General features: G+C 43.2%; 1 protein-coding gene across 6 annotated transcripts in view; it reads right to left on the bottom strand.

Moving 5' to 3' along the window:
• SYNJ1 (synaptojanin 1) overlaps positions 1-19373 on the bottom strand; it is a 50572-nt gene that overhangs the window by 17417 nt on the left and 13782 nt on the right. For 4 of the 6 annotated variants that reach the window (XM_069944807.1, XM_069944810.1, XM_069944811.1 and 1 more), the window contains 15 exons: positions 17195-17281; positions 16290-16557; positions 14916-15141; positions 13747-13830; positions 12934-12995; positions 11936-12032; positions 11408-11580; positions 10715-10796; positions 9043-9195; positions 5800-5965; positions 4903-4926; positions 2711-2902; positions 1538-1622; positions 1252-1392; positions 972-1164 (listed from right to left, as the gene is read on the bottom strand). In XM_069944807.1, coding sequence (XP_069800908.1) covers positions 972-1164; positions 1252-1392; positions 1538-1622; positions 2711-2902; positions 4903-4926; positions 5800-5965; positions 9043-9195; positions 10715-10796; positions 11408-11580; positions 11936-12032; positions 12934-12995; positions 13747-13830; positions 14916-15141; positions 16290-16557; positions 17195-17281 — 2033 coding nt within the window. The remainder of the gene's footprint in view (positions 1-971; positions 1165-1251; positions 1393-1537; positions 1623-2710; positions 2903-4902; positions 4927-5799; positions 5966-9042; positions 9196-10714; positions 10797-11407; positions 11581-11935; positions 12033-12933; positions 12996-13746; positions 13831-14915; positions 15142-16289; positions 16558-17194; positions 17282-19373) is intronic. The other 2 variants (XM_069944808.1, XM_069944809.1) reach the window with 2 other exon arrangements.

Below are 19373 nucleotides of genomic sequence, written 5' to 3'. Positions count from 1 at the left end.
GGATGGAAGGGAAAAAGAACAGAAAGAGGGAAGGAAGGAAGGAAGGAAGGAAGGAAGGAAGGAAGGAAGCAAGCAAGCAAGCAAGGGAAAAAGGAACAAAAAGAGGGAAAGAAGGATGGATGGAAGGAAGGGAAAAAGAACAAAAAGAGGGAAAGGATGGATGGAAGAAAGGGAAAAACAACAAAAAAAAGGAAGGGAAGGAAGGAAGGATGGATGGAAGGGAAAAAGAACAAAAAGAGGGAAGGAAGGAAGGAGAAAAGAGGGAGAGAGGGAGGGAAGGAAGGAAGGAAGGGAAAAAGGAACAAAAAGAGGGAATGAAGGAAAAAAGGAACAAAAAGAGGGAATGAAGGGACAAAGGAACAAAAAAGAGGGAATGAAGGAAGGCTGGAAGGGAAAAAGAACAAAGAAGGGGAAGGAAGGATGGAAGGAAGGAAGGAGGGAAGGAAGGATGGAAGGGAAAAAGAACAAAGAAGGGGAAGGAAGGAAGGAAGGAAGGAAGGAAAAAAGAGGGAAGAGGGAAGGATGGAAGGAAGGAAAAAAGAGGAAAGGAAGAAAGGATGGAAGGAAGGAAAAAAGAGGGAAGGAAGGAAGGAAGGAAGGAAGGAAGGAAGGAAGGAAGGAAGGAAAAAAGAGGGAAGGAAGGAAGGAGAGGAAGTTGGATGGATGGGAAAAAGAACAAAAAGAGGGAAGGAAGGATGGAAGGGAAAAAGAACAAAAAGAAAGAAGGAAGGAAGGTGAGTAAAGGACTCTTAATAGCTTTATAGTGTTCTGCACCGGATTGTTCTGTCTGTGTTTACTGCAATAAGGTCAGAACTTTGCTGTTTGTATGAAGATAATTGTTACCTCTGCACTTGTGATTGTTGTTTATATGTTTATTAAAAATTTATATCTACCTAAGAAAGAGGAGTAAAAGAAAAAAAAAAAAAAAGAGAGAAGAAATGAGAATGATAAGGAAGTAATGCTGCCTTTACCATTGGGAAGCTAAGCTTGCGGGCAATCTCATGATAATCCTCATTCCTCTCTTTTACTTGGGACTGCCCAGCTGCAAAGTGACTACAGACAAAGCAGAGGCTGGTGGTGTGGAACAACATCCGGATGGCCACCGCTCCTTTGTTTCCGGTAGCTCCCCCCATGCCGGTCTTCACTGTGTCTACAGCAACATCTCTGTACAAGACCGACAAAAAACATTAATGGAAGAAGCAGCAGCATTCAGGCCAACTTCTAACTAATGTAATAATAATGGTGACTGACCTGATAAAAGGGGCATGCTGGGGTCTTATGAATACGAATAGGCAGACGCCGACCAGCTGCTCCGAGGCCAGGAGAACATACTTGTTATCCCTGGAGATTGTCTTCTGGAGCTCGGCAGCCCACAGCTTCTGGTTGGTTGTGCTGTAGACAGAGATATTAGTTATTACCTTAGAGAACAGACACAGCAGATCAGAACATCACATCACATTAAGGGACTTTCATGCCTCTGCATCTTTCATAGTAAAATGGTGCATGTATATTAGAATCGCATACCGGCTACACTCACCTGGCATTGACAATGTTCCCTGCATTCAATTCCACCATCTCCTCAAACCCAATGGCAAATATATCTATAGGCTTGCTTCTTCTATCTGGAAGAAAAAGAAGGTAACATTTAGAAAAGAGAACCTGAATGGCAGCTATATCTGCACCATTACTCAGGATGAGGAGAGAGCATGGCAGGACATGGCCACAGATAATAGGAGATCAGGAGGGCGTAATACAACCCAGGACAGGAGACTACGAGAGATAAACGACCCCTCCCAGCTTTTCTGTATATGGCCTCAGAAGAATGATCACATTAAGAAATAGAGTTCCAATCAGCAGGAAGAAGGGTAGAGAGTCATACGGTGTGGGATGGTGGGCGAACATGGGGAATTAAACAGTGGCAAACTGCAGGCAAATAAAAAACATTATACCTGTGGTTTACTGAACAGCAAACAATACCTTTTGTTATTGCGTTGTACTTTTTATGGCACAAAAATTATTTTCTCCATAGGACTTTACTAACAATTTTGCTCAGTTTCTTTTCTATGGTCTTTGGCCATGTCCCATTCAGAATAGTTGACAAGTCTGTTTGCAGCACTTATCTTTAAGGCCCTATTCCACGGAACGATTATCGGCTGATATCAGCTGATAATCGTCCCGTGGATTAGGAGGCAACGATCAGCCGACATCGTTCAAGTCAGCTGATCGTTGAAGTCGTTTGTCTTTCAACATGTCAAAAGACAAACGGCTTATGCAGCAACGATTAGCTGCCGTCGCGAGGGAGCGGCGGCAGCAGACCGCCGCTATATCCTATGGGCTGCCCAGACGATCAGCGATAACCCAGGCAGCCCCCCCCCCCGGCCTCACCCGCTCGCTGTTGTCGCGTGGTATAGCGGCGGCAGCGAACGAGGAGCAAACGAGCGCTCACAGCACAGTGGAATAGGGCCTACTCTCCTGGACAAACGTATCACCTAATTTATGACCAGATCGGCCAATGGAACCTGATCAGCAGTAACCCAGCACAGCCTCGGCATAATGCACACAGCCTTTTGCTTCCCACTCCATTCACTGTATATGTGGACACTGCAGCTGGTTGGTGGGGTGCCAGGTGTCAGTGATGGCCTATCCTAAGGACAGGTAATCAACATCTGCCCTTTAACACAATGCAATATATAACCATGACCTCCATTACCTTGGAACTCCTGGATTCCAGCAATCTTCGGAGCATCCAGCAGCCAGTCTGTCAGCGTCTGATTCTTAAAGGCGATGCTTCGGAACTGCTTCCCACCATTGACATTCCAGGTCCCGGCACAGATCCGGATTTTTCTGGGCTTGGCATACCTGTAATAGTTCTCACACATGCTGCGTAATACTCTTGGAGATGCTACAAGAAACAAGGCAAAGTGTATTCAGTCTCAACAGACAGAGCTGCTGATGTTTTGTAAATGGAAATGAAGTGGTGGCAGTGTGGGGGTTCTGGCACTAATGCTGTGACGCAATTTGAAAAGGGTTTCTATGCGAAAAAAAACTTAATTCATTGTATTTGTTCACACAGGTGGGAAATATGGGGACAGTGAATTAGCATGAATTTACAAACTAGTGAACTTGCAAATGATGAAAAAATTGTGCATGTGTGATAATATAGGGACCAGACACAAGTGAATCTAGCTCAGTGCAAAGCAGAAATGGTGGAAGCTTTTTTACTGCAAACTCTTCATAACATTATGCAAAGTAGAATTAGTGCAAAACCCTGACATGTTTCTGGAGTTAATCATGCTCTTTTTCAAGGTGTTTGAACACCCTAAGAAAGGGTTAAAGGGGTTGTCCGGCGATAAAAAATTATTCACAGAATAACACACATTACAAAGTTATACAACTTTGTAATGTATGTTATGTCTGTGAATGGCCCCCTTCCCCGTGTTTCCCCCCACCCACGCTAGACCCGGAAGTGTGGTGCATTATACTCACCGCATGTCGTGTCGTCCACGGTCTCCGATCGTCAGCAGTGACGTCTTCTTCGTGAGTCCGGCGGATCTTCCCGAGTGCCGGCAACCCTCTGCAGCGTCATCCGAAGCTCAGCCGCGATTGGCTGAGCATAACTGTGCTCAGCCAATTGCGGCTGAGCGGCTGATGACGCGGCCACGTCATCAGCTGCTCAGCCGCGATTGGCTGAGCACAGTTATGCTCAGCCAATCGCGGCTGAGCTTCGGATGACGCTGCAGAGGGCGGCCGGCACTCGGGAAGATCCGCCGGACTTACGAAGAAGACGTCACTGCTGACGATCGGAGACCGTGGTCGGCACGTGAGAGGTAATGTATAGCGCACCACACTTCCGGGTACACGGGTGGGGGTGGTGGGACACGGGGAAGGGGGCCATTCACAGACATAACATACATTACAAAGTTGTATAACTTTGTAATGTGTGTTATTCTGTGAATAATTTTTTATCGCCGGACAACCCCTTTAACCAATGCCAGAAACATGACGGGTTTTGTATTTGGCATTTCCCCATTTACCCTGAAGATGCCTTGTTTGTTGTGGTGAAACATGTTGGGTGGGGGCCACTTTTTAATTTTGTAATCAGTTTAGCGCCTGGTGCATTCTGTAGGCACATGGAGCGATTGTTCCGATATTACTGGTACTGAACTCTTTCTAAAAGATTAGCATTTTATAGACAGATAAGAGATCTCAGGGGTGTCCGACTTCCATATCCCCCCCATAAAGAATGAATGGAGCCGCCGGAGAGTGTCAAGTACAGCGATCAGCTCTTTCCGCCAGTTCCATAGGAATAAAAAAGGGCTTTGTTTATTTCAACAGAATTGGTCTGCACAAAAATGGTCCACACACAAACAGAGTAAAAGCATAGAATTAAAGAGGTTATTCAGGATTTTTTTTTTTTTTAAAAAGCACAGCTACTACAGCTTTCTTAAAAAACAAACAAACAGTGCCTTCCCTGTCCTCAGGTTGTGTGTGGTATTACAATTCAGTTCCATTCACTTCAATGAAGCTAAACTGAGGAGAAGAGTGGTGTTGTTTCTGGAAGAAAGCGATAATGTTTTTTAAGCCTGGACAACCCCTTTAAGTAGTTGTCTTTTTCTAATCCTGGAACACCCCTTTAAGATTATAGTCCCCGTAAAGTGTCCAGTACACATTTCCATTTGGTGCTATTTACATTTGTATTTTAGGACATTAGGAGTTATACAGTTATAAACTATGTGGGTAAACATATCATGGCACTTGCAGACTGTACTGTACTATATGCCGCTGTATACCCCAATGTGAGCACATGCCATAAACTCCATAGTGCCCCTAGGTAAACTTTCAACAGATAAAGTTTAGGGGGGAAACATGACAGTAACACAGCTGACAGCTAGGTGACTATACCTGATTGTAACATGAGCTCAGATACTGACCATGCAGCAAGAGGGAAGGAACAGATAGTTGGTTATTAGCAGATTAAAAAGCAATTTAACATCCACAAGCTTCAAATATCAGAACGCAATGTCTACAGACAACTGCACCAGAGACAGAAGCAGAGCAACAGCATCTATACATCATAGAGACCAATGAGTGCCTGGGGAGGACCCCTAGGTCACACTTAGAGGACTTGTCTCCTTTTACCTCCAAGGTCTGGCTCTTAAAGGGGTAGTGCACCAAAAAATTTTTTCTTTCAAATCAACTGCTGCCATGAAGTGCCAGAGATTTGTAATTTACTTCTATTAAAAAATCTCAAGCCTTCCAGTACTTATCAGCTGCTGTGTGTCCAGCAGGAAGTGGTGTTTTCTTTCCTGTCTGACACAGTGCTCTCTGTTGCCTCCTCTGTCCATGTGAGGAACTGTCCAGAGAAGGAGCAAATCCCCATAGAAAACCTCTCCTGCTCTCCAGACTGGAAATAATACCACTTCCTGCTGGGCATACAGCAGCTGATAAGTACTGGAAGGCTTGAGATTTTTTAATAGAAGTAAATTACAAATCTCTGGCACTTTATGGCAGCAGTTGATTTGAAAGAAATTTTTTTTTGGTGCACTACCCCTTTAAGTAATATGTAGTCAAGGCAATGTATATAAGGCAGGAATGGGGGACCTTGGGCCCTTCAGCTGTTGAAAAACTATCATTCCCTCCAAGCATTGGCGGTCCAGGCATGATGGGAATTGTAGTTATATCAGGGATGGAGAGCTTGGTTCACATAGAATAATTAAGCTTCTGTCTTTATCTAGTATACTTGTATCTGTAAAATATAAGCCGAGAATGGTTTTCATTCTTTGGATTAGCAGTACTTACCATGTAGACTTCCAGTGGTAAGAAGAGCTCGCGCTTTATCAGCCAAGTCACTGTTTAAGGTGTTTCCCAGGAGCAGCACATCGATTGCTTCTTGTTTTGAGCCATCAAAAAAGTTGCTCTGTATGGTCCTGGTAACAGAGCGTGCACCATCTTTCAACTTTCCACCCTGTAACATTACATTAATGCTTGTGACTGGTTCTCTATATGAGGGTTAAAATCCGCCACCATATCTCATGAAATCTTAAAACTATAGGTAAATCTATAAAGCATCCTGGACCTTTAAGATTATCGGAGATCCAAAAGGTCACAAGGCACTAATGAAACCATTTTCTGGAACTTCCCCTTTAAGTGGCTGAATAATACATAGCTAATAACCCTGAGCAGCCATCACTCCTCAGCTAAAACACAGTTTACATTGACATTTGTAAAGAAATAATGAAATTAAAGGAGAACCATATGGAGACCCCGGATATAGGCAAAGCCTACACGCATATTGTGATGACCGGATAGCATATACTCTGCTTTCATTAGGTTAATCCACTAGTTTCCTGGGTGGTGTTTCCTTTAAGTAAGTTAATGACCCTTGGCAGTAATCTTCTATTGTGCCATAGAACTAGAGGCTGCAGGTTACACGACCCAGATACTGAGGTGACGTCTACGATACAGTATATAGTATTTCTATGACTGGAGCTATAACTACAACATACTAGAAATACTCACCGTTCATTAAAAGAGGAGACGGACCCATAGGGGGCAGGAGAAAAGCAGGCAAGAAGTTAGACGATAAGAACGTGGAAAGAAAAGAAGAATGTGAGATAGTTACCCTTTAAGTGGCATGCAAGGTGTTAATATGGCAATGAAAGTCATGTTTAAGCAAAAATGATAAGAAATATTTGCATGTTAGTATATAGTAAATGCCAGGACTAGATGTACATATTACTTACCAAGAACATTAAGCAGGTGGCAATGCCATGTATAGACTAAGCAAAGCTGGAAAAGCTTACTAATACGTAAGGGAGGCATGAAAGGGAGCAGGGCAGCAGGATCAGACTACACAGCCTTTGTTTGTAGTCTGTAACCATGGAAACACTTAGGTCTGCAGAAGAGCTGTATAGAAATGTGCTCCTTTCAGATACATTGCATAATAGGACAAGTAGAACCGTTTACATGCTATTGGTAATGCACCCTCTACATTTAAAGGTTTTTTTGCACTAAAGTGAATGACCTATTGTCAAAAAGAGTCATCAATATCAGATAGGGGTGGTGCCAGCAACCAATATCCCTCGAAAGAACTGACTGCTAAAGTTGTGAAACCAGCACACATGGAGCTGGAAGCAGACAGCGCCATACATTGTGTAGTGGCCATGCTGGGTTACTGCAGCTCAGCTCCTAGTCACGTCAATACATGACCAATACACAATGTATGGGAGCCTTTTAATAAGTGGGGACTGTCCATAGCCCAACACAGAAATCTCTTGGTTACAAGACTAGACGTAAATCCACCCTATGAATTCTTGCCAGCTAAAAACCTTAGAGCGTCCACAGTGCAAGAAACATTCCTGGAATTTGTTCAGATTCAGATGACTAAAAAAGGACAATGGTTTCAGATAGATCTTACTGATAGAGATGTGAAACGTTCACAACAAAAGCCTGAGCTCAGAGCCAGACAGGGAGCAGAACGGCCAGTCCTGATCTATCTGATACTGTACAAAACATACAATAATCCGGAGGATATTACACAGACTGCTCAGCAATTCTAGTAAATTATATCGGGACCGAGAACCACTAGATATCTAACAAAACCTATGTGTATTGTTTATTCTGACTGCAGACAAAACCTACTGGCTATATATTAACTTTCTTTTCTACCATATTCCTTAGATCCCAGTAACCTACAGGACATTAAGGGGAATGTAAAAAAGTCCTATAGCAAATAATGGAGCTGTGCTCAAGCATGTGCACTGCCTCTCCATTCACTCAAAGGCTATGTACACTGGAATTTTTTCACTTGGGGACAATTGACCTCCATTCTTGTGATCAGCGGGGGAACCAGCTGTTTAATCCCCACTGATCAGATTATTAAGCCTTATTTTTCATTTTTAATCAGAGGATAGTCCCTAAAAGAGGACCTGTGAGCTCTTTGAAAAAGACCTGTATTCCCCTTGAAATAGGGACTCTATAGTATATTTTCTTACAATTTCACAGTGCTATTCCTCCAGGAAATGCATAAATATACTTACTGTCAGGTGTTCCATTCCTCATCATTGGGGTGAGTCCCCACAAATTACACAACTCTGTAATCATACAGGGAGGACTGCACAAGCGGTCACTGCGATCAGCTGTCAGTCACAAATCCCTTACTATACAGAGTAATGTCTAGCTGACAGTCGTTGATTTTATGATGGGTCAAAATGAGCTGATTAGCGTAAGAGGGTTTGATCGTTCATTGGCTGATCACTGACCCTATTACACAGGGCAATATTGCTTGCTCAGCAAATAACTGCCCCTTCTGAGGGCCATATAAACCGGCCTGAAATTTGCTGTAAGCGGACACTGATCTGCTGTCCCTGGCACTTCTGTCTCTGCAGTGACAGGCCACTCACCAAGATGGGACAGCGCCGCAGCCAATGAGTGGCCTGTCAATGCAGACAGGTCAAGAAGTGTCAGTGGTGAGCGGGGAACAGGCAGGAGGAGACCAGACAGGTAAACAATAACAATAACAATTTTGTATATACTTTCATCAGCCACCGACCACGCTCCTCATATAACACGGAGTTATGCATGGTTGGCAGCCGAGGATTTTTTAACTCTCTGAGAGACCACGATCAGCCAATGAACGGCTTGTCAGCTGATCGGTTTCTTTATTACACGGATAATTATCTGCACGAATGGGCCTGGTTGAGCAGATAAACTTTAAAAGTAACCATTTAAAAACGGATGCGTTAAACAACTGTAAGAACACAGTGCCCTCGCACTCAGAACCCTATGCAGTGCTGCCAGTATTCGACTGTACAGAAAATAGACGATTAAAATTGGAAATTTCATTACATACGCTATGGCTTGAATGACTGAAATGACAAACATAACAATAAGTACAAACCATATAGTCCGGCTGTAAATCCATCCAGGACGGACAGCACCTCTATAATGCAGACATTTAACCATTTGCTGCAAAACCTAGATCCATAAGCAGTTCCTAAGGGACAGCCGTCAGATTTCCCTGCTCTTTCAACTGTACCTCACCTTGGCTTTCCCCTCGAGAGCCCCAGTGCCAGCGTATATTTTACTAATGGAGTCTCCGTTTGTGGACCACATGGAGCGGAAAACTTCCTGGAAGCGGGTGACCATCTGCGGCTTCTCTGCCAGACCCAGGACTTCAAGCTGTTTTATAAGCATCTGAATAGAGAGATGAATGAGAAAGACGTAATAATGCAGAAGACATCAGATCGCAGCTTTAATTATTTAGCAGTCTGGCTCAACAAAACTACAACTTGCCCAGGATCAGCAAAAAGGGTCTTTTCTCCCCTCCCAGAAACAAGGTGACCCTCATCCATTACTGCAGCACAGCACGGCATTATACAGACAGGCTACAATGAGCGTCTCTGGCTCCGAAACTGAACATTTACTACAAACTTCCTAGCAGAGAAGAGCTGAATGATGGCGGGGAACATGGCCTCCAATGTTACCTGATGTTAGATGTAATAGTATGAAATGTCTCTGAGTCCTATTATACCATACACCTCAACAGATGAAAGCCACAGCCCCCATTTATACCTGCTTCAGTTCATGAGTGGTTGTATGAAATATAGGGCAAATACCTAAGTACTGGGACAAGTCAAAGTATCCAAAGTGGCCGCCGTTCTATGGAGATTCATCATCTCAATGGCTTTTTAACAGTGCGGATGATAAGATACTTTGGGCACAGGACTTTGGCTGTAAGTCAATCGCTCCATTCTGCTCCGTTAATCTAATGTACATTAAATTGAAGAGCCTCATTGGATTAAGCGCTTCCTCACATGTATATACGTCCAGACAATTACACGTAATTCCCTACAGTCTTGTTATTATAGTTTACTTAATAGCAATGTCCTGGAAACCCTGACTCATCCCTGTAGACTGATGACTGACCATAGGGCATGGCTGGAAGGATTACACTGATTGTTATGTCACTGTCAATTGTGACTACAGCAGCCATTACAATGACTTCTATCAGGACATGTGACTAGAACAACGGAGAATATAAACTGTCTGTACATCACAGCGCTTATTTTTGGGGTCCAGCCTTGGAATAAACTGGAATTTTATTATATTCTAGATGCACTGAACAAAAGTGTATAATGTGACCTGTAAAGGGGTTGTCCTGTTAGCTAGAGCGCCATTACTTTCCTATCCATGCACTTCTATGACTCCTTGAAATGTGTCAGAATTGCTATTCGCTTTTTCTTTTGTTTTACCTCATCTTCCTTTCGATTTTGTACTTTTGTTGTAGTCTCTTTGCTTTTAAAAAAAAAAAAAAAGATTTAAATCTGTTGTCCTTAGATTCCCGACTGCCTCAGTGTGGTAATGTAATGCCTCTCGCGCCTCCACTCTCCACTGCTCAAAGAATTAGTATGTCCGCTCTTTGAGCGTAGACCGCGAGGCATCACACTGACAGACTGAGGCAGGGGGGATTCTGAGCAGGGGCTCTGCCTGTGAACAGGCCCTTAGTATGGTTCTGACTGCTGGAAAGTGACAGCGCATTTAGAGTGCCTATTGACCTAGACATCAATAGCTGGTTGTGTATCGGGGGTGAAATTTATGCTCAGTTTGTAACCTCAATGTAGAATGAGTACAAGTGCAAAGAGTAGAAATAGTTTCATGCAGTTGTGGCCTAATAAGTCAATGAACGTATTTGTGACTCTAAACCTATTCTCACCTCAAGTCCAAGGAAAGCCTGAACGCTGTTGGTTCTGTCCAGACAGTCCAAGCAGTTGGTCCTGATGCTGCCGCACTGTGTTCTATGGAAGAAAGTAAAATACTAAGCATTTTCTGTTATATTCAGAATCCATCACACTAAACTTATAGATAAGGTCATGAATGATTTAAAATAGGAAAACTGTCTGTAGACGCCTCCAGAGCAAAATTCCCCAACCTGTTCCTCAACTACAAATTACTGCATACGCGCCACAGATTGACAGGGGATGCTGGGAGTTGTCGTTTTTGATACAGATTATAACCCATATGTTGGAGAACACTGCTTTAGTAGATTAATGTCATTGATCTGGTCCCCTAGTAATGAAGAACATCATTATTCTAGGATACAAGATATGGTCTAGTAGGGCCTGAACCCCCCTGGATATTCACTTTTATTTATGTAACACCTACAGTACCTTTATAGCTTGGATAAATGCAATTATGCAGGAATAATATAAAGTCATTGAGGAGCATTATTCTGGAGCACCACCTTTAATGGCGCATGTTCACAGATTTGTAACCCTTTGACTGAAATAAAGTTAACAGCGCGAAGTGGCAAAAATTAATTTAATTGGGCATTAAGTCACAACAGGAGCCTTGGAATTAAGTGGTTAAAGTAACATCCAGGTAAAACTGATACCATGCGGAGCTATACCTGTGAACTCCATCTTTATCCATGGAGAAGAATCCACACTCCTCCAGGAATCTGGCTACTTTCGGCTTAAGGATGCTTTGGAGCTTCTCAGCTTTGCCCCCTCGAACCATCTGATGGTAGTCAAAATTCACCATCAGGATATCGGACACGTGCTCTGATGCCTTCAGATGACTCTGTGGAGGAGATAGAAGAGATCAGCATTACAGAACAGTCCTCATGAATAACAGTGCCTTAACACGGGAAAATATAGGCACACGGGCCAATCGAACAGCCATTAACTTATATTCATTTGGCCGGACATATCCTGATTGCACAAAGAGATAGAAACATAGAAGACTGTAGTCAGAAAAAGACCACATGGTCCATCTAGTCTGCCCTCCAAACAGCCTACAAGCTGGCATTTCCCTGCTCGTTGGGTGATTCCTGATACTTTTAACACGGACCGAATTGAGTGTTTCTACAACTGCTGTAAATCAACCCATGTAAAAGGGCCTTTAGAAGATACTTTAGGGGTGACATCCCCCTTACCTGAAAGGCTTTGCTAAGCATTGCTTCTCCTTCCTTGGACCCAAGAAGATTGACAATCACTTGTCTGCCATAAAGTCTCTTGAGAGTCTGGAAATGCCTGATGGGAGGATAAAGGCAACGAAAGAGCAGCTCAGGATACTTAGAAAGATTCAAGGATATGTCTTATGTCATCTTAAGAGCTAGATCACTGCAGTAAATAACAAAGGAGAAGTCCGGGGCAATCGAAAATGTTCAGTACCGGCAGGGGGTGGGGGGGAACATAATAAAGAACCTACACTTACGGGTCCCCGATGCCCTCACAGCGCCGTGCCCCGCTCCTGGACTCCCGCTGGGATTTTTAATTTTTCCCCCTGCTTCATCTCAACTCTGCTGAAGGATGCCTCATTTAGGCAGTCAGTGACTGGGGCGGGACACCACTGCAACCACTGACTGGCTGAGTGGGCTATCTCCAACCATTTCCGGTGGAGTCGTAACATACCAAGAAAAGGAGAAGGTTACATCCGGCGGGGTCCAGGAACCTTGTAATGCGGCACTCCAGGGGTATGGGGACTGGTAAGTATAGGTTCTTTATTAGGTTTCCCTCTGCCTGCAGTGTAATTTTAAGTTTTATCAGACTTCTCCTTAAATCCTATCCCTTCCTTTGTGCCATAGCACCGGGCAAATCACTAGTCCTCACTCCAGTGCCCCCCGCTAGGCATAAGGGACCTCTAGTGTATTGCACGGATACAGAAAGAAATTCTCATTATTTCTTTTTATTGTTTCTGGCATGTCAGTCCTCCCACTGTGTATACCACAGTAGGCAGGTTCTTTATTACAGTCAGCGTACACTCTAGGTGCTTTTTTTTTGCATACTTTTCAGAAATGCAAATGAGTGGCATATGTAGCAGCAGATGTAAGAGGCCAGGAGCTCAGTGTATAAAGTGGAAGTCCATCCTGATGAAACATGGGAAGACTTATACTCTTGTAACAAGGCAACATGGCAAAAAAATGACACATACCTGTCAAATGCTGGAGCATTGGCCTCAAACCCTCTGGACATCCGTACTCTGTGAGATCCAACCTTCCAGAGAAGTGATATTACAATAGGTTACAGTACTGATCAATGAATCTCATCTGCGCATGTTCATTATTACACCACCAAGGAAACCCTTAGACTGGAGCTTCTTAGTGGCCTATGGGTGCGGTAACATATAAAGTGTTGCCCCTCAATGGCTGTGGAGCCCATTATATAATACTCTTCACACGTTTTTATAATATGCCATGAACATAACGCAGGACATGCATATTCTACACTGAATACTGAATTATTTTTGCCTATTCACCTTTTGTCATAAGACTGGATACTCCGGAGTTAATTGTCTGGTATAAGAAAAAGCACAGCACAGTTCTGGCAGATCACTGATGGGGATGTGAGGTGTGCATCTCTCCTTTGTATATTATATAAAAGCATCTTTTCTCTATACAAGAGTCAGTTCTGCAAATAGATACTAAATGCCCAGCAGAGACATAGATGCAAAACTTAAAAGTGGTGATCCCTCTCTTTCTCTTAATTCATAGATCTCTTCATATACCTATGAATTAAGGCTGGTTGGGTGGGAAGATGATGTCAGTGACTGCCCTGAAGTCTCATGGTTTGGGTAGAATAAAAGTAATGACAAATTCTCTTTAGTCTGCATCTATGTCTGTGCAGGGGATCTGGAGTTCTGTATCAGTAAACTAATCTTTGAACCTAGTTACAAAAAAAGTAAAAAAAACTAAACAAAAAAACAAGTTCTGTAACATCAAAGGGTTAAAATTTGATTGACACTCACCTGCAAACCCGGCTGCTCCCAAAACAGCGGCACCGACCCTCGTATTTGTATAAATGAGGACACGCAGTCATCGAGATATATCACCTGCAGAAGAACAAGCCACCTGTCAGCACGCTCACTAAAACTAAGAGGATATGGCTCCCTGCCGACAGAGCTCCCGCCGAGTATATATAAGTATATACATATATGTGACCAGTAAGGAATGATACTGCGGATACATCCCTAACACAGCATGAATCAATCAATGTGCTGACACCAAGCACAGAATAACTATAAGAATAGAGCATAAATCTGCATAGTCTACTAGTGACTACATTTGGTCCATTTCCAAGTGTATACTGTTATTTGCATAACTCAAAAAGCACAACCACCTGTTGTGGTAAGTATGCATTACTATTATTATTATATATATATATATATATATATATATATATATATATATATATATATATATATATATATGAACTACCCTTTTTGGAAAATACCTTTAGTCTAGATTCACACATAATGGATCTGTAATGGATTTCACGCTGCGACTTTACAGCGAAATTCGCTGCGAATCCCTCACTGTCATTCTGCTGGGGTCCGGTGCATACATTACCTGATCCACGCTCTGGCCTCCTCCTGTGGCTCCCGGCATCCTGACGTCCCGCTCAGCCAATCAGCACACTGATTGTGGGACGTCGGGATGGCGGGAGCCACAGGAGGTGGCCAGAGCGGAGACCAGGTAATGTATGCACCGGGCCACCATGAGTTAAGGAGGCTGGCGTTTACATACTCTCAGTGGAATTAGAATTCAGAATTACAGTAAGTAATTGGCAGTGGATTTTGTGAAATCAGCTTTGGATCTGTTGCATGTGAATCTAGCCTTAAAGGGGTTGTCCAAAATCAGAAACACTTAGGCCTTTATCTCTTGCTCTGTAGATCAAAGATGCTACGGAGCGTGAACTTGAGAATAAGGCCTCTGTTGCTTTCCTCCAGGCTCAGGACCAGTCAGGTTGTGTGGGATATCACAAATCAGCTCCATTCACTTCATTGGAGCTTTGTTGCAATATAACACACAAACTGATTACAAGGGTAGCAGATATATATTACTAGGGTAGCAGCTGAATAACACTATTAAGAGCCAATAGATCTACAAAGCATACAGACACATAGAAGTGACTCACCTGCTCAGTTTCCACAAAATTTGCCACTTGCCCGTTATCATTTGTGCCACGTACATTGAACCTGGTCCCGGCTCGCTCACAGCTGAGGCGGGAGATGATGCAAGCCTTGGCCTGCTGGTGACCGGCATAAATAGTCCTAATCTCTACTCCCCCACACATGAGACGCAGAAGCCAGTCATCACAGTTCACCCCATAGTGCTTTAGGTGCAGGTGTAGAGACTGGTTCCTGGAGGAGAAAATGGGGACAATTATACTATCAAAATTAACATAGGAGAGGCTCGCAGTAGGTAACAGGGTAAGCAGGGACAACAAGCAATCCTGCCGTTCAGCTTTACTGTTGATTTAAATACAGTGTATGGTGTCAGAAGGCTCAGCTCCATAGACTGTATGATGGTATCCTGGTTGTGAAGTAATTCTCATTCACTTCAATGAGTGCTGTTCTGTAGTATCCGGCACCACTACTACATAGCGTACAAAGCCAAAGCTTCCAGTTCCACACACTGTTTATTCCGGCACTAAGGCTGTGCACAATAACACCCCGTTTAGCCATTGACCGCTAGTATTTCCACTTTCCAGACCTGCAGTCATTTCCCTACAGACCTTAAGTTTATGGCTGATCCAGGAGCTATTGCAGCTGATGATACTATATAACAGGGAATTTAAAGGGCTTGTCTGAGATCACAAAATAGTGTCTGGCCTCCTGTAACATAAGCTTTCATTAGTCCAAAACATCTGAAGATAGCTCAAGCACCTCCAGAGATCTTTTTTCCCTTTTATTCTTTACAACAGAAGATGATTATCTTACAGTGTAAACCATACGTACCCTGTAGGCAGGTATTACCGAAAGCAACCTCTCATATCCTCAGTGCTGTAAATACCGGAGACTCAGACCTGCCTCCAGCTTCATTGTGCGCTGTCTGTGGTTCTCCTCACAGGCATACAGGAGGACTTAGCAGCTTATACAGTGATTGCACAAAACTGGCTGAACCGGTAATGAATCCACCCGCTAACCATATCAGGCCTGGAGATGATCTGTCATTATTGCAGAGGTGTAGCTTGGTTTTCCCTCACCCGGGGCAAAAGTTCAGTGTATTGCTTAGCCTTGTACCTACATACCCTAGACAAAGCAGAGTGGATTGTTGGGCACGTATACCCACCAGCCCGGCTAGTTGCAGCTATGCTTTGAATGTTTTAATAATGATAATAATAATGCTTTTATATAGCACCAACTTATTGCACGTCGCTGTACAGAGCTGGTCATCACTCAAGATTTGTCCCTGAATCTCCTGGGGCCCACAATCTACATTGACTGTGAGTTTAAGTGAGACAAAACCTGCAGAAAAGGAAGAAACGAAGCAACAGGGCCCAACCCACCAGAAGAAGCGGTTGTCGGTCCTCTGCTCCTGTGTACTCCGGTGAGCATTGAGGCTGAGGTCCATACTGACACCTGTAGAAGACCATGCAAAGTAGAAACTGCCAGAGTTCAGGACTTTGCGGACTTCAGATATTCGATCTTCATCTGTTGGATCTGCTCTTAAAGAGATGAACTCAGTGGAGGTGACCCGGAACACCTCAGACTCCTGAATCTTTCCTACAGACATACACCCGGTGACCACCACCAGGTAATGGGACATGGTCTCCCCTGAAAGTAACAAGAAAGACAAATCAGTTCATAAAAATTGCTCAAAAACAAGTTCAGGTGGTATGATACTTTGTTGCCACTGGATTTAAAGGGACTTTCCAAAAGATTAATTTTGATGTCCTATTCTCAGCAAAGAGCATAAATATCTGATCAACCCAGAATAAGCTGTACAACAAAGCAGTGGCTCGGGATATACACAATGAATGTGGGAGGAAACCACTGGCTCTGTTCATCATGTAGTGGTCGGGCGCAGCTGCCATTTACTTCAATTAACCCATATGCTTCCGCCCCAATCACTGTACGTATGCTGGAGCCGTGGCTCTGACAAACAGCTGGTCGGCAAACACTAATATTGATACGTTTTTGATAATGTAAACCAGGGTTAAAAATGTTGCACTCCAGCTGTTGCAGAACTGCAATTCCCATCTTTGTCTATGCATTATGGGAATTGTAGATATCTATATCTATCTATAACTTATTTTTGCAATCTTAACAATATATCTATCTATATATAGATTTTTGCATTTTTGCAATGATACACATCCACCCCCTTGATGGGAACAGTTTTGTAACAGAAATTATTTCAGGGCCAACATGATATAGGAGAGAAATACACTTATTGACTAAAGCTTCTTACCAAGATTTAACCGAAGAACTCCCAGGAGGCCGTATGTGTCCATGACTTTACTGTACGTGCTCTTAATGGCTTCCTTTTCTGCAGAGGCTGCAAAAGTTAAGAATAGACAGAATAGGACTAAAGAATACATTCAGTATATACAGATAGTAATCCCACCATATACAGCAACAGACCCAAAAGGTAATAGTATGAATAAACAGAAAGGAATGGCAAAGGAGAAGACAAGGTAAACCCCAACTATCCTACATTGAGGTGTTGTAATGTTTTCATCATCATAAAAGATTGCTTCCAGGGAAATCTGCCCCATCTGATCACTGCCTAAGGGCAATTGTGAACTGACAGGACTAGATCTGTTTATTACCAGATCATGTTGTAAATTCTCTGGGGAAATGACAGGAGCTGACTATTATCAGAGGGACAGGCTCCTCTAGAGACTGTCTGCAATACACAGGATCAGGTTATATATTATTCTAGACCTACTAATACTAGCCATACAACAACCCTGTGTGCTCATCTAGGCTCATGACGGCTAATTCCTCAACCAGATGGAGAAATTAAGGAAAAGAATCACCGGACAGGTTCCATAATGTCTAGGAGACTTGAGACTACAGGAAGACATTGCAACTATTAACTGGGAACAGTGTGGTGCTAATGTGGCGGCGATTAAGCACACGGTATAACTCAAGTTCATGCTCCTAAATTATATGGCCCAATGGGTATAGCATATGTACGCTACGCCATAGAACGTCAAGTAGTGTTTAGGCCGTGTGCACACCTAGAGGATTGTATCTGAAATCTGCAACTAAATTTTGCAAGACCACAGATTAAAAGCAAACGGAAAACCATGACCGATAGATCATGCTACACACTTGCTGGCAGTTTCGTTACACATTATTCATATGTATTGTAGTTTAATTGTGGTTGCAGATTCAGATCTGCAGTTTATCCAGCAGACTGTTGTAAATGTGGTAAACTAATCCCCAGGGATCAAATGTTATTTCTGTGGGGAGATTCCTCTATGACGTTCACACCACCACCAGCAATATCATTGATTTATCTATCCCTATGACGTCAGTACTATACCTGCACAGTACACTATATGTGATAACTATACACAGACTTACTGCAATAACCTTTAGTTTTGTATTATCTAGTCAAGGCACAAGAACCCCATTATATTATATTATTAAGACTTAAGATGTGTATAAGGGTTATTGCTCAATGTACAACACTGTGTACAATACCAGCCCCCCCATCAACATGAACCTCCGCCCAACCCCATCTGTCACAGTGCATCCACTCACAGCCCCTCACCCCTCCGCCTGCGTTGTCTGTGCACAGAATGGATTAGATGCTTATACCACAAAGACATAGTGAATTCCTACACCATCATTACAGTTGTAAAACACAGAGGCTTAGGACATACAAGCCGCTGCCAGATTGCTCGTGCGGCAGGTAAACCCACCTCTCTCTATTGTGAATACATGGACACTTGACCGGCAGCTTTTAAAAAGGTGTATTGCTACAACTACGGTTGCTTTACTGCATGCGGTTTGCCGCTAGTTGTCAGTCTTTACACATATTTGCTATAAAACCATAGCAATTAGCATAGTCGTCACTGCGGCTTGACTATATTCTCTATGGCACGGGTGTTAAACCTGCAGCCCTCCAGCTGATGCAAAACTACAATTCCTACCATGCCTGGACAGCCAAAGCTACAGCTTTGGCTGCCCAAGCATGATGAGAATTGTAGTTTTGCATGAGCTGGAGGACTGCGGGTTTGACAGCCATGTTTAATGGGATCCCTTAGACGTGGTTCACACTTAGAAAACCTTTTACTTCGAAGCGAAAATCAGGGGTTGGTGCAAAGATATTTCACATGTTTAGGACCCATCCCACTATGGGATTCTGTACGTGCCTATATATAATATAATACTGTATATAGTAAAGTGCCTTCAATCTGGCACCTGATGCCTCGCTTCTAATAAAGCACAGGTACAGTGGTGCTACACCTGTCAGCTCCCAGCATGCCCTAATAGCCACAGGCAATTGTATTTTGACCCTTGGTAGGAGTCGTGCACCATATTCCTAACAGATAACGTACATCAGGGAAGGCTGTAGGGGAACGTGACAGGTTATCTTACAAAGAATGTATTAGATTTGTGTCAGCTGTGAGGAA

The sequence above is a fragment of the Dendropsophus ebraccatus genome, chromosome 11 (genome assembly GCF_027789765.1).
Source record: "Dendropsophus ebraccatus isolate aDenEbr1 chromosome 11, aDenEbr1.pat, whole genome shotgun sequence".
NCBI lineage: Eukaryota > Metazoa > Chordata > Amphibia > Anura > Hylidae > Dendropsophus > Dendropsophus ebraccatus.
The sequence above is the reverse complement of the archived record's forward strand: the minus strand, read 5'-3'. Positions and strand labels throughout refer to the sequence as shown.